The 14,109-nt window shown below is 68.5% G+C and overlaps 1 protein-coding gene across 4 annotated transcripts in view; it reads left to right on the top strand.

Annotated features, from left to right (window-relative positions):
- LDB1 (LIM domain binding 1) overlaps positions 1–13,163 on the top strand; it is a 42,479-nt gene extending 29,316 nt beyond the window's left edge. For 3 of the 4 annotated variants that reach the window (XM_045024297.1, XM_045024300.1, XM_045024299.1), the window contains exons 2-11: positions 4,855–4,957; positions 6,382–6,426; positions 8,146–8,221; positions 8,554–8,656; positions 9,217–9,389; positions 9,831–9,953; positions 10,242–10,325; positions 10,856–10,979; positions 11,172–11,320; positions 11,726–13,163. In XM_045024297.1, the coding sequence (XP_044880232.1) occupies positions 4,855–4,957; positions 6,382–6,426; positions 8,146–8,221; positions 8,554–8,656; positions 9,217–9,389; positions 9,831–9,953; positions 10,242–10,325; positions 10,856–10,979; positions 11,172–11,320; positions 11,726–11,956 (1,211 nt within the window). In that variant the 3' untranslated portion in view covers positions 11,957–13,163. The remainder of the gene's footprint in view (positions 1–4,854; positions 4,958–6,381; positions 6,427–8,145; positions 8,222–8,553; positions 8,657–9,216; positions 9,390–9,830; positions 9,954–10,241; positions 10,326–10,855; positions 10,980–11,171; positions 11,321–11,725) is intronic. The other variant, XM_045024298.1, reaches the window with a different exon arrangement.
- The last annotated feature ends 946 nt before the right edge of the window (positions 13,164–14,109 follow it).

The raw sequence follows: 14,109 nt of genomic DNA, 5'->3' as shown, positions 1-14,109 counted from the left end.
CCTCATGCCGCCACCTCGGCTTGGGGGTTCTGGGTTCTGCTCCCGACGATGCTCCAGCCGTCCCCAGGCAGCAGCAGCAGCAGCTGGGCAATTCTTCACAGCCTCCCTGCTGGTGCCAGCCAGGGGCTCAGAACAGCAGCAGGGAACGCCGCCGGAGTCTTGCTAATCGTGCTCTGCCGCTCTGGGGAGATGTGCTGGTGGCAGACTCAGGAGGACAGCGCTGGGTCAGGTCACCCGGGGAAGGTTTTCTTTGCTGCCACGAAGGTGAAAACCCCTTTTCTTAAGAGCAAAGCTGCCCACTGCCCGGAAGGTTTTCTCACTGGCTGCTGGCGAGGGTGTTTTTCGAGTGTGTAACACCACAACAGCGTTTTTGGTTCAGCTCTGTACCTGTGCGTGGTGCTGAACGGTCAAAGGGATCCTGTCCCAAACGCTCTGGTTCAGAGAGGGCTCAGCGAGGCGCGGGGTGGAACGGGGTGTGAGAACTGAGACTCTTCGAGGGGGGTGTCTAATAGGGTTCTTGCGGCTACCGTTGGCCAAGACTTGGAGCATGGATCTTGTTAAAGAGATGGAAAGTTTAAAGGGATAAATAGGGGCTGAGTGGATATTTCTGTGAATCAAAGGAAATTCGTGAGGCCGTTATCTGCTCTGCAGAAGAATTCTTCCGTCATCGCTGCATCTGCATGGGGGCTGGGACAGCCTCATGACAGCACTCGGGGTGTGAATTTTTCACACCCCTAAGCCACGTGTCTGCTTTGATCTAATTTTTAAAGGTTAGACCAGGCCTAACTTACACTCCAGTGATACTGGTGAGGTTCAAACCGGTTTAAAACCCAGGTTTCAATAGGGGCTGGCATGGGAACTCACTCCTTCAGTTTCACATCCGTTTGTTACCCCAGTGCAAATCCCTTCATGTCGCCGGCCTGGAGGGAGCTCCCTCTCCATGGATCCGAATGACCTGCAGGGAGAAGGGGGGACCTGATGCTCTAGGGATTTCTAAGTTGGAAAAGCCCCCAGCTTTCAGGTCTTGCTTACAGATGATAAAGAAGCAAAATATTTCCGCAAACTCAACGGTGTAATTAACCCCACAACTGCACAGCTAGGCACATCAAAGTCAGGAAAGGCAAGTGTTGAAGTTGCAGACGCACCCTTAACTCTGCCCTGTTGTACATGTGCAGTCTACAAGAATACCGCATCTGTTACATTTTCTTCTGCAACTTCGGACGCACGGTTTGCATCCTCTGGTGCTGCATACGGCTCCGTGTGGGTCTGGTCCATGGCCCGTTGAAGTCAGGGGGAATCACTGACTTCATGGATTTGGGATTAGGTCCTGTGTGCCCAGCACAATCCTTGTAAGTCCTGTATGTGAACTTTTCTTGCGTCATTTACTACAGATTAAGTACAGATTCAAGGGAAGGGGAAATGTGCTGGTGTGTACAGGCTGCCCTTGTTTCTAGCTAAGTTACCTGCTTCGTCCCCAAACTGCACCTCAGGAGTCTGCGCTGCAAATTGAAAAGGGAACGTGTATTACGGAGACAGTGACACTTATTAAAATCCGGGCCTGGGTCCTTGCCAGGGGGAAAAGTCTGAATCAGCCACAAGGCACCGGACCACGATGAGAACAGAAATAGTGTAAGTGCACGAGGGAGAAACCCTGGTGAGACGCCACGCGTGTGTCTGCGGTTTGAGAGGGTGTTGTGGTGTTTGACTGAGCGCTTCTCCTCGGGCCACGTCTCCCTCGTGTGAGTCCGGCATCCAGCACGGAGGGGCCATGATCCGGACACGATCCTTTCTGCGCTCCTGCAGAGGCAGGCAGCAGCAGCCAGGAACTGTGCTGTTGCCGTGGGGAGAGGAAATACCACGAGGTGTCGCGATTCATCGCAGGCCAAGTGCTTTTGTTTTAGCATCCACAGCTCCATAGTGAAACGGGGGACGGAACTGTCACTGTGGGTCTCGGAGCCTAGGGGCTTCAGTGGCCAAGGGCTTTCCGAAGGAGGAGAGCGGAGTGATTAGGGCGTGAGGGTCTCGCTCTCTCATGCACACACAGAGCCGAGGGGTTAGGAGGCAGTGAAGATGCAGGAGTGGAGCAGGCTGGAGACCGGGGCGCTGGCATGTGGCTCTCTGCATTGCTTGGCCTCCAGTAAGCACCAGTGTTATCGGGGTGATTGGCCAGCGGGGTGAGATGGGTGCTTGTGGCTGCAGCGGTGTCTGATTTGAACATGGATAGTTGACTGGGAAGTGCAATGGGAAGAATCTTGCCTTGAAGATGTTAGTGGTGATATGGTCCAGCACTGGGCAGTCACTGGGCTCCTTTGGGTACAGAGACCTTGGCTGCTTGGCACCTTGGCAAATGCACCATTCACATTTCCAACACCCCTGTTTTGATCCATGACTTTCAGGCTCCGTTCTCAGCGCAGCCCTGGGGCGAGGACACTTCTCTGTTTGGAGCAGCTCCGTCTTTGCGTCACTCTGTGGTGCCGTTCTCCTTCAGCGTTCGGGGTCAGGGGCGACTGTGGGACTGGTCAGCGGCTGATCTCACACTGGGGGAGCCTGATGGGCCCTCCAGCAGCTCCGACACCCCCCTGCTGCTCCCCGAGGCTTTCACAGCCCCGCTGTTGGTCGTTCGGGCAGCAAGGAGGGTTCTTGGGAGCAGCCCCAATGGAGGTTGTGGCCCCGGCAATTCCAGGGGGCAGGATGATCCTGTGCGGATGGAGGTTGCCAGGTCTGCCTGGCTGTTCCCAGCTCCCGTCTGTGCCGCTGGCTCTGTGCCCGGGGAGAGGCTGGTGGGGTGTGGGGGCTGAGTTGCTGGCTTGCAGCATGCAGAGGGAGCCAAGGATGGGAGTGACGGGGCCAGGGAGAATTCCCTCCCCACATCACGTGCCTCCTTGGCTCCAGCTGCTCCTGGGGGAGCAGGCGTGCCGAGCCCGGCGCTGGGCCGGGGATCAGGTCCCACTGGGGCTGCAGGAATGGCACCGGGCAGAGACCACTCTGGCATTGACCCCGCAATCCAGGCAGGACGGCCTGCTGGGGCTCCCACGCTGGCCAGGGCTGGATCCCTCTGATGCTTGGCCCTGATAGGATGAATTACCTGGGTCTATCGGACACGCGGCCCTGCCAACCCCTGCCCTGGGGGTGCTGGGCGAGGCCAGGCTGGCCCTGGTTGAGCGGGCACCAGGCCGGGTTGTCGGTGGAGCTGGCGTGTGGGGTTGCTGACCTGGCCAGGTGGCAGAGGGTGCTGGTATCAGTGTGGGAATGGGCAGAGGGCCCAGCCCATCCCATCCCTCCAGCGCCCATGGCTGGAGGGGGCAGAGGGGTCTCTGGGAACGTGAGCCCCTGGGGCCGAATTGGGCCCTGAGAGCTCTCTGGGAGTGTTGGCCGGGCCAGTCCATGTGGGCAAAGCTCTGGCAGCCCCTCACCCAGGTATCAGGTACCGAGCGAAGAGCAAGGCACAGGATTTTCACCAGTCGGGGGCAGGGGGTAGTTAAGTGGTTACTGGCCCGGTGTCTGGAACCCGCGAGCTTCCGAGCCAGACCAACGAGCCCTGCACGGACCCCCCAGCCTCCTTGTCCGTCCCAGAACCACCCTGGCCCTGCCCACCAGAGGAGCTAGCATGGCCCAGGATGGGCCTGGCAGCCCCTTGCCCCCAATGCTGTGCAGATGCAAAGACCCCTCTTTGCCTAGTGGTGACCCACTGATCCCTACGAACGCCGCCTGCTGCCTCTGCCCTGAGCCTGTCGCCCGGCACCAGGAGTTTATAATGGAGCTGGGAGTCTCAGGTCCAGCCAGGCCCCAGACACGCTGGCTCCAGGGCAGGATCCGCCTCCCCTCCAAACTGGTCTGTCTCCGCCTGCTGCCAGACAGGGACCGGAGGGGCGGGCGCGCCCCACGCTGCCCTGCATTGCTCACATTCCTGTCGAATCCTGGCCCTTGTGCCCCACCCCAGCCTGTCGGCACCGAATTGGGGGGGTTGGGGGGGTGGGGTGGTTCTTTCGGACCGGCCAGAGCCTGGGCTGTGAGCTGGGCTCGCCAGTGACCCCTGCTGGACCCACAGCGTCAGTGCGGTGTGAGGAGCAGTGCCTGGCCCTCGGGGGCTGCTGTGACGCCGGGCCCTTGAGGGGACTGGAAAGGGAACAAAAATCCCAACCGCAGCCCCCTGCTGTTCCCCTCCCCCCAGCTGTGCCGTGCCCAGTGCCAACCCACAGCCCCTGCTAGCCCTGCCCTGCCCTGCCCGCCCCCGAGCTCTGCCAGTGCCCCTCACTCCCGACCCGCAGCCCCTGCTAGCCCAGCCCTGGGCTCCCCCCCCAGCTCTGCCAGTGCCCCTCACTCCCGACCCGCAGCCCCTGCTAGCCCAGCCCTGGGCTCCCCCCCCAGCTCTGCCCGTGCCCCTCACTCCCGACCCGCAGCCCCTGCTAGCCCAGCCTTGGGCTCCCGCTCTGGTGCTGCCGTCATGCCCCCAGTGTGCCATGGCTCAGCGCCCCCTCGGCCCAGGACTGTGCAGAGATGGTGCCCGGCTCTGGGGCAGTTGGCAGGGGTGGCCAAGCTGCCCCCAGAGCAGGCTGAGGTTCCCCAAACACAGCTGGGTCCGTGAGCTCCCGGGACCCGAGGCCAGCTGAGGAGACCTGTGTCCTTCGCCCCGGCGCAGAGCGGGCTCCTTCCGGTCCCTCGGCCCCTCCCGGCTGCACCGCCGGCAGGGCTCAGAGCGCCAGGGCTGTGGGGGAGGGGGGTTGTGCCTAGCTGGCTGGGCCTGATCCTGCCGGGGCCCAGCTGTGATGTGTGCTGCTCGCTCTGTCCCGTGCCGAGCGCGGGGGGCTGCGGATCCCACTGACCTCTCCCCCCTCTCGCTGTCTCTCCCACCAGGCTGTTCCTCTAAGTCGTTCAAGCTGTACTCGCCAAAGGAGCCCCCCAACGGCAACGCCTTCCCCCCTTTCCACCCGGGCACCATGCTGGATCGAGATGTGGGGTGAGTGATGGCTGCGGGGCACGGAGCGGCGGGGCCGGTTCCAGCCGGGTTCAGGGCCGCCCCCGTCCTTCCAAGCAGCAGGGCGGATGTGGCACGGCCGGGGCTGGGAAGGTTAGGAACACGCGGGCTGAGGTGCCGGCCGGCAGGCGGGGGGTTAATAGCCCCGAGAGGTGGAAGAACTGCCGGGAAGACCCAGTGATCCTTGGGGTCGCCTCGACTCCCCTGGGCTCTGGGGGGAGCGGAGGGGGCTCAGCCGAAGGGCGGCGCCAGAGTGGGTTACTCCCCACAATGCAATGGGGCAGCCATTGGCACTCATGCCCCAGCCCCTCCTCCCCCCTGGCTCCCAGCTCCTGGTGTAAAGCAGCAGTGGGTCCGGGCAGGTCCGACCCCCCCTGCCCCTCGATGGGGGTCACACAGTGTGTTTGGGGTTCATCCTCGGGGACCATTTGTTGCCCTGCCCCCGGCCGGGCCTGGGTTTCCCTCGCCGCACTCTGGCCAGACGGCTCCTGTGGCACCCGATCACTGGACCTGCCAGCCCAGGCTGGGGGCAGAGAGCCCCGGGCAGCCTGTCCCTGGGGGGGGGGGGGGGACCTGCCAGCCCGGGCTGGGGGCAGAGCGCCCCGGGCAGCCTGTCCCTCGGGGGGGGGGGGGGGACCTGCCAGCCCGGGCTGGGGGCAGAGCGCCCCGGGCAGCCTGTCCCTCGGGGGGGGGGGGGAGGGACCTGCCAGCCCAGGCTGGGGGCAGAGCGCCCCGGGCAGCCTGTCCCTCGGGGGGGGGGGGGGGGGGGACCTGCCAGCCCGGGCTGGGGGCAGAGCGCCCCGGGCGGCCTGTCCCTCGGGGGGGGGGGGGGGGGCCCCGCCAGCCCGGGCTGGGGGCAGAGCGCCCCGGGCAGCCTGTCCCTGGCGGGGAGGGGGGCCCTGCAGGCCCAGGCTGGGGGCAGAGCGCCCCGGGCCGCGTGGCCCTCGGGGGGGGGGGGACCTGCCAGCCCGGGCTGGGGGCAGAGCGCCCCGGGCAGCCTGTCACTCGGGCGGGGGGGACCTGCCAGCCCGGGCTGGGGGCAGAGAGCCCCGGGCAGCCTGTCACTCGGGCGGGGGGGACCTGCCAGCCCGGGCTGGGGGCAGAGCGCCCCGGGCAGCCTGTCACTCGGGGGGGGGGGGAGGGACCTGCCAGCCCGGGCTGGGGGCAGAGAGCCCCGGGCAGCCTGTCCCTCGGGGGGGGGGGGAGGGACCGGCCAGCCCGGGCTGGGGGCAGAGAGCCCCGGGCAGCCTGTCCCTCGGGGGGGGGGGGGACCTGCCAGCCCGGGCTGGGGGCAGAGAGCCCCGGGCAGCCTGTCCCTCGGGGGGGGGGCTGTGGTGACAACACAGACTAGTTCCGAGGCTCCATGGGGACCTGCCCTAACCGCCCGTCGGCGCCTTTCCCCGCAGACCTACCCCCATGTACCCGCCGACGTACCTGGAGCCCGGGATAGGGTAAGAGCTTCCGCGCCGGGGGTCACTGCTCCCACCAGGGGGGCTCCTGTCTGGGCGGGCAGCGTGGGGGCGGGGCGGGGCGCGTGGGACAGGCTGGGGCCAGGGCGGGTAACGTGGAGGCGGGCTGGGGTGGGGAGCATGGGGGTAGGCTGAGGCAGGGAGCGTGGGTCCGGGGCGGGGAGCGTGGGGGTGGGCCGGGGCAGGCAGTGTGGGGGTAGGCTGAGGCAGGGACCGTGGGGCCGGGGCGGGCAGTGTGGGGGCGGGCCGGGGCGGGGAGCGTGGGGGTAGGCTGAGGCAAGGAGCGTGGGGCCGGGGCGGGCAGTGTGGGGGCGGGCCGGGGCCGGGAGCGTGGGGGTTGGCCGCGGCAGGCACTGTGGGGGTAGGCTGAGGCAGGGAGCATGGGGGCGGGCTGGGGCGGGGAGCATGGGGGTGGGCTGAGGCGGGGAGCGTGGGGCCGGGGCGGGGAGCGTGGGGGTGGGCCGGGGCAGGCAGTGTGGGGGTAGGCTGAGGCAGGGAGCGTGGGGCCGGGGCGGGGAGCGTGGGGGTGGGCCGGGGCAGGCAGTGTGGGGGTAGGCTGAGGCAGGGAGCGTGGGGCTGGGGCGGGGAGCATGGAGGTGGGCCGGGGCAGGCAGTGTGGGGGCGGGCTGAGGCAGGGAGCATGGGGCCGGGGCGGGGAGCTTGGGGGTGGGCCGGGGCAGGCACTGTGGGGGTAGGCTGAGGCGGGGAGCGAGGGGCTGGGGTGGGGAGCGTGGGGGTGGGCTGAGGCAGGGAGCGTGGGGCTGGGGCGGGCAGGGAGGGGGCGGGCTGGGGCGGGGAGCGTGGGGGTGGGCCGGGGCAGGCAGTGTGGGGGTAGGCTGAGGCAGGGAGCGTGGGGCCGGGGCGGGCAGTGTGGGGGCGGGCAGGGGCAGGCAGTGTGGGGGTAGGCTGAGGCAGGGAGCGTGGGGCCGGGGCGGGGAGCGTGGGGGTGGGCCGGGGCAGGCACTGTGGGTGTAGGCTGAGGCAGGGAGCGTGGGGCCGGGGCGGGGAGCGTGGGGGTGGGCCGGGGCAGGCAGTGTGGGGGTAGGCTGAGGCAGGGAGCGTGGGGCTGGGGCGGGGAGCATGGAGGTGGGCCGGGGCAGGCAGTGTGGGGGCGGGCTGAGGCAGGGAGCATGGGGCCGGGGCGGGGAGCTTGGGGGTGGGCCGGGGCAGGCACTGTGGGGGTAGGCTGAGGCGGGGAGCGAGGGGCTGGGGTGGGGAGCGTGGGGGTGGGCTGAGGCAGGGAGCGTGGGGCTGGGGCGGGCAGTGTGGGGGCGGGCTGGGGCGGGGAGCGTGGGGGTGGGCCGGGGCAGGCAGTGTGGGGGTAGGCTGAGGCAGGGAGCGTGGGGCCGGGGCGGGCAGGGTGGGGGCGGGGTGGGGCAGGCAGTGTGGGGGTAGGCTGAGGCAGGGAGCGTGGGGCCGGGGCGGGGAGCGTGGGGGTGGGCCGGGGCAGGCAGTGTGGGGGCGGGCTGAGGCAGGGAGCGTGGGGCCGGGGCGGGGAGCGTGGGGGCGGGCTGGGGCGGGGAGCGTGGGGCCGTGGCGGGGAGCGTGGGGGCGGGCCGGGGCAGGCAGTGTGGGGGCGGGCTGAGGCAGGGAGCGTGGGGCCGGGGCGGGGAGCGTGGGGGTGGGCTGAGGCGAGGCGCGCAGGGGCGGGCTGGGCATGGCCGGGCCCCGCTGATTGGCCGTGCTGCGCTGGCTTGGCAGGAGGCACACGCCGTACGGGAACCAGACCGACTACAGGATATTCGAGCTGAACAAGCGGCTGCAGAACTGGACAGAGGTATGCGGCGGGGCTGGGGAGGGTGGGACCCTGGGGGCGGGGGGTGGGGCCCTGGGTGCTCCTGGGTAGCCTCACGCCCGCTCCCGGCCCCTCCGCGCTGGCCCTGCTCCCTCCTGCTGGGGGCTGGCTCAGGGTGGAGCGTTGCCTGCTGGGCTGTGGCCACACAGCCTGTGTCTAGGCTGGCAGAGCCCCGGCGAGTGACTGGCCAGGCCCCAGGGCCCGTGGGCCTTCCAGCTCCCTGTCTCAGCCCGGCCAGGATGGAGGGTCCCAGGCCCCCCGGCGGGGCGGGTTCTCTCCCCTCCCCGTGACCCCGCGCCGTCTCCCGCCCCCAGGAATGTGACAATCTCTGGTGGGACGCCTTCACCACGGAGTTCTTCGAGGACGACGCCATGCTAACGATCACCTTCTGCCTGGAGGATGGACCAAAGAGATACAGTGAGTGGCCGTGGGCCGGGCTCCCTGGGCACTGCTGGGACCCCGCCCCGACGAAGCTGGGGACGGGCTTACAGCCGATCTGCGGTGCCGAGTGCTGCCCGGGTCCCTGGGCTGGGGGCCCCGACGAAGCGGCCGCGCCGGGTCTGTGTCGAGCGCCTCTGGGGCTGGTTCTGGGCTTGGCTCCGGGGCAGAGCTGAGCTCTGGGTCAGACCCCGATACCACGGTGACGGGCACCTCCCCAGTCCCGTGGATGGGGGGAGAGGACCCTGCCTGTATGACCTCAGGGACAGGGACAAAGCGGCACCAGTGGCGGGGAGCCCAGGGCGGCTTCCTGCCACAGGGCCGTCTCGTCCTGCAGGCTGCCCGCCCCGCACCTCTCAGGGCAGCTCCCTGTGCCCCACGGCTGCCGTGTGAGCCGGGTTCCTCAGTGCCTGGCTCCTGGCCCATTGCGCTGGAGGCCGGGGGGTGGCAGGGCGGTAGCCGGGGGCGCCTGGCCAGCCGGGGCTCCAGGGAAGCCGGGCGCTGACTCTCTTCCTCCCTCTCTCCCCTCCCCGCTGCAGCCATCGGCCGGACTCTGATTCCCCGTTACTTCCGCAGCATCTTTGAGGGGGGGGCCACGGAGCTGTACTACGTCCTCAAGCACCCCAAGGAGTCCTTCCACAACAACTTCGTCTCGCTGGACTGCGACCAGTGCACCATGGTGACCCAGCACGGCAAGCCCATGTTCACGCAGGTACTGCAGGGCACCGCGGCGCCGCTGGCCCTCGGGAGACGATTAGCCGCCGAGTACTTACCAGTGCAGGAGGGTATCTGGGGTTCCTGGGAGCTGCCGAGGGACCAGCCTGGGCACCCCCTGTGTGGCTGTGCCTGCCCCTGCCTGCCCTGCAGCCCGAGCGTGTTCGGGCGAAGGGGAGGCGGGCGCGGGTGCCAGGGGGGCCAGCAGCTGCCAGCCGCGTAGGCTCAGGGCACTGGAGTCTGTCTGGGGCCGCAGGCTGGCAGAGCGGGAGGCCTGTCTGCTGGCACCGTGGGTGCGCAGGCTTGAACGGCCCTCGCCGGGTGGGAGCCCAGGTGCGGTTTATCCACGGGGAGGGGGGCAGCAGATCAGAGCCGGGAGGGGTCGAGGGAGCTCGGCCGGCTCTCGGGGCGTTTGGGTTTGACATCCTGCCCCCCCCAGGTGTGCGTGGAGGGGCGGCTCTACCTGGAGTTCATGTTCGACGACATGATGAGGATAAAGACGTGGCACTTCAGCATCCGGCAGCATCGGGAGCTCATTCCCCGCAGCATCCTCGCCATGCACGTGAGTGCCTGGCTCTGTGACGCCGGCGTGCGGCTGAGCCCAGGGCCTCGGCAGGGCTGCGGCATGGCCGGGCGCAGGAGTCCCTTGGGCCAGGGGGTGCGGCTGTCTCCTGGTAACACACTGACACCCCGGGGCCGTGGGCGCGGGTGCTGTGACGCTGCTTGCTCAGCCGTCTCTTCCCCGTGCGACTCTGCCAGGGCCCAGGCGGGGCGGGGGGCTGGGCTGGGCTGTCCGAGGGCCGTTCCCAGCCCCAGCACGGCTGAGGTGTCCCTGTCCCCCGCTCTCTAGGCACAGGACCCCCAGATGCTGGACCAGCTGTCCAAGAACATCACCCGCTGCGGGCTGTCCAACTCCACCCTCAACTACCTCCGGGTACGTGTGTGCGGAGCGCGGGGGGGCTCTGTGGTTATCGCCCTGGGGGGCGGCGCTAGGACTCTGCCCCGCGACCCCAGGAGTCCTGCCTGGACAGCAAAGCCCCCAGCCCAGACGCCGTGGTGGCAGACGGGTGCTGGCTGGGGAGAGGGGGACCTGGGGGGGGGGGATTTATGCAAATATGGCAATGCATATTCATGAGCTGTGCGCATTGTAGGACACTGTCACGCCTATCAGGACCCCCCAGTATTGGGTGGCCTGTTATTGCCCTGGGGGGTCCCACCCGCCGCGGGGACGGTCCGGAGCCCATGACACAGCTCCTGCCTGGAGCCCGGCCCCTGTGGTGGGGGTCTGGCGGAGGGGATAGGTGGGGCAGGGCAGGGGGGTGCGGGTGGGGCACCGTGTGACGCTGGGTGTGGGGGGGGGGGTCTGTGGCTGTGCCCGGGGTCCCGGGGGGCGCTGGCTCGGACGCAGCGGTGGCATCGCGCCGTGCAGCTGATCCGGACCCCCCCTCGCCCCCCCCCCCCCAGCTCTGCGTGATCCTGGAGCCGATGCAGGAGCTGATGTCGCGGCACAAGACCTACAGCCTCAGCCCCCGCGACTGCCTCAAGACCTGCCTGTTCCAGAAGTGGCAGCGGATGGTGGCGCCGCCAGGTGAGACCCCGGGGCCCATAGCACCTGGGGGGGAGGGGGGCCGGTCCCACCTGGGCAGTGGGGCTGAGTGCCATGGGGCGCAGGGGCTGGGCAGGGTTCCTCGGGGTGAGGCTGGGGAGCCAGCGAAGGGGAGGGCCGTGGCCCCCCTCCCGCTCCAGCCCAGCCTGGTTAACAGCCCCCCTCCCCCCCCAGCCGAGCCGGCGCGGCAGCAGCCCAGCAAGCGCCGGAAACGGAAGATGTCGGGGGGCAGCACCATGAGCTCCAGCGGCGGCAACACGAACAACAGCAACAGCAAGAAGAAGAGTCCGGCCAGCACCTTCGCCCTGTCCAGTCAGGTACCTGTAAGCATCCCGTTTGCATTTCTCTTCCCCGCCCCGCCCTGCCGAGCCGCCCCCGGAGCCCAGAGAGCCCCGGCTCCGGCTCCGGCTCCAGGGGGCTGAATGTGCAGGGACCGGCCGGGTCCCCCGCATCAGGCCTGAGCTGGGGGAGGCGCTGAGCAGAGCTCCCGTCCTGCCGGGGCCACGTGGGATCCCAGGCTGGGCCCGGGCAGCGATTCCGCTTCCCATGGGGATCCCGGCCCGCAGCGCAGCAGTGACCCGGGAGGGGGGCGGTCGTACGGCCCAGCGGGTCACGCCCGGCATGGGACTGGGGGCTTGGGAGAGGGGCTGTGGGGGGCCCAGGGGAGCGGGCCGATGGCCGGGGCTGCCTCCGCCTCGATTATGTTTCGGGACCGTCTCCCCTCTCAGGATGTGATGGTGGTGGGCGAGCCCACGCTGATGGGGGGCGAGTTCGGGGACGAGGACGAGCGGCTCATCACCCGGCTGGAGAACACGCAGTTCGACGCCGCCAACGGCATCGACGACGAGGACAGCTTCAACAACTCGCCCGCGCTGGGCGCCAACAGCCCCTGGAACAGCAAGCCGCCCTCCAGCCAGGAGAGCAAGTCGGAGAACCCCACGTCGCAGGCCTCCCAGTAACGCCCGCCCGCCCGGCCCCCGCCGGCCCGGCCCACCCACCCGGACGGTTGCAAAGAAAAGGGACTGGGGAGCGGATCGGCGCTGCCTGGTACCAGGGCATGGGGCCCCCGGCCCTGCCAGCCACCCAGCCCCCGCTCTCTGCACTCCTGCCTCCCCATGGGGGACCCCCCTCTCCCCCACGCAGGGCTGGGGCCATTGTAGCCACCCCCCAGCCCATGTTCCCCGGCCTGCCCTTGCCAAACGGGGGAGCCCGGCCCCGGGGAGAGGGGGGTCTGCTTCCGTGGCTCCCGCCCGTTCCCACCTGACCCCCTCCTTTGATGGGGAAACCAGCAGCCAGCGAGGACCAAGGGTTGGGGCTCCCCGAGTTGCGGTACACTGAGGCAGGGAGCGAAGTGAGTGCGACGCTCCAGCCCCACAACCCACGAAGCGGCTGCTTCTCCCGTCCCCCTCTGAGCTGGCCAGGTGCAGCCTGCAAGCATCCCCGAGGTGGGGCGGGTTGATTGGGCTTTGGGGCAGGTAGCCATTCGGGAGGCTCGTCCCTGTCGCGCCCCCCTCTGGCCGCTGGGGAGGTGGCAGCCGGGCAGGGCTGGGAGAGGTTTTGCCCTCGGGCCGAGGTGGAGCGTTGTGTATATAGAAACCCGCCATGGAGACGAATCCCCTTAAACCTGGGGCTGGGATGGGAGGAGGGGTCAGAGGCCGAAATGGGAAAGTGCCCCGAGTCCACGCCTGGTTTCCTCGCTGTTCCTCTCGCTCTGTGTGCGTCGGCCTGGGCCCCGGCCCGGCCCCGGGCTCCTGGGCCCCCCAACTGTTTTTTTTAAATAATATTAAAATTGTAAGTTTAAAAAAAGCCCCCCTCCCCTGCACTCCTCCCCCCTCCCCCCCACGACCTGCCCTGATTTTTGTACAGGCTTCTGGATCCCTTGGGAGTCGTGTTTTATACCGTTCAGAGAGCTTCAGACCCAGGAGAGACTTTGCAGACTTCCTTTCCAATCCCTCCAGGGGCGGGGGAGCCCCCACCCCCCTCCATGTAAATCTTGTGTGCTGTAGTCCCCAATCCCCCCCCACCCCCCCGGGTTTGTGTACCTCGTGCTTGTACATTTCCGCGCTGTAGACGGTGTATGATCCTGTTCTTTCAATGTGTTCTCACTAGAGCAGCTGCCTCCTTTGATGTTAGGGGAAACCAGAAGAATAATAATGATTTTTAAAAGGAAAATCCTTCCCCGGCTTCTTCCGACCAGGCAGGCGGGGGGAAGGGGGCGCCGTCACCAGTTCACACCCGGGGTGTTGGTGGGTCTCAGGGCTGGGCCGAGGGGTGAGGACAGGTGGGGGGAAGGGGGCGCCGTCACCAGTTCACACCCGGGGCGTTGATGGGTCTCAGGGCTGGGCTGGGGGGTGGGGACAGGCGGGGGGAAGGGGGCACCGTCACCAGCTCACACCCGGGGCGTTGGTGGGTCTCAGGGCTGGGCTGGGGGGGGGGGAAGGAGGCGCCGTCACCAGCTCACCCCGGGGGCGTTGGTGGGGCCTGGGCACAGGCGGTATGGGGTGGTTACCCGGCACTCTGCAGAGGGAGGGGTGCTGGCCACCCACACCCCCGCGGTGGGGCAGCTCTGTGTGGCCAGGTGATTTACTGGGCGCCCGGCCGGGCTGGAGTCAGGGCAGATCAGCTGCAGCCGGGTGGGTTGAGCCTGGTGGGGCGCGAATGGGTGGGCGGGGGGTGGGGTGGGTGTTCTGTGCTCCCACCCCTCCCTGCCACCAAGGGGTGCCCTGCGGGCAGGGCTCGGGAGCGTGGCAGCAGCAGGTCTCTAACAGCCCAGGGTGCCCCCGTGCCCTGGTGCCAGCCGCTGGCTGCAGGCTGGTTTCAGGCCCCAGCCCCGGGCGGGGAGACTGAGACGGTGACTGTGACTTTCCCTGCAGTGTTTGGTTCCCAGTGAGCACCAGGGGGCGCCCCTGCACCACACCAGGTGGCAGTGCCCCCCCGGTCCCCGTTCTCGGGTCACCCAGACGGGGGGCCGGCCCCTGTGGGGATGGGGGCTCAGCGTCTCCTGCCCCCTGGGGCTGCTCTCTCGGGTCACTTCCCGCCTGCTGGGGGCCTCGAGCTGGCGGCTGGGGACAGAAGGGCCCTGGAGCCCCAGTGCCGGCTGGCTCCTGCCCTG

The sequence above is a fragment of the Mauremys mutica genome, chromosome 7, assembly GCF_020497125.1.
Source record: "Mauremys mutica isolate MM-2020 ecotype Southern chromosome 7, ASM2049712v1, whole genome shotgun sequence".
Classification (NCBI taxonomy): Eukaryota; Metazoa; Chordata; order Testudines; family Geoemydidae; genus Mauremys; species Mauremys mutica.
Note: the sequence above shows the minus strand (reverse complement) of the source record. Positions and strands in the feature narration are given on the sequence as shown.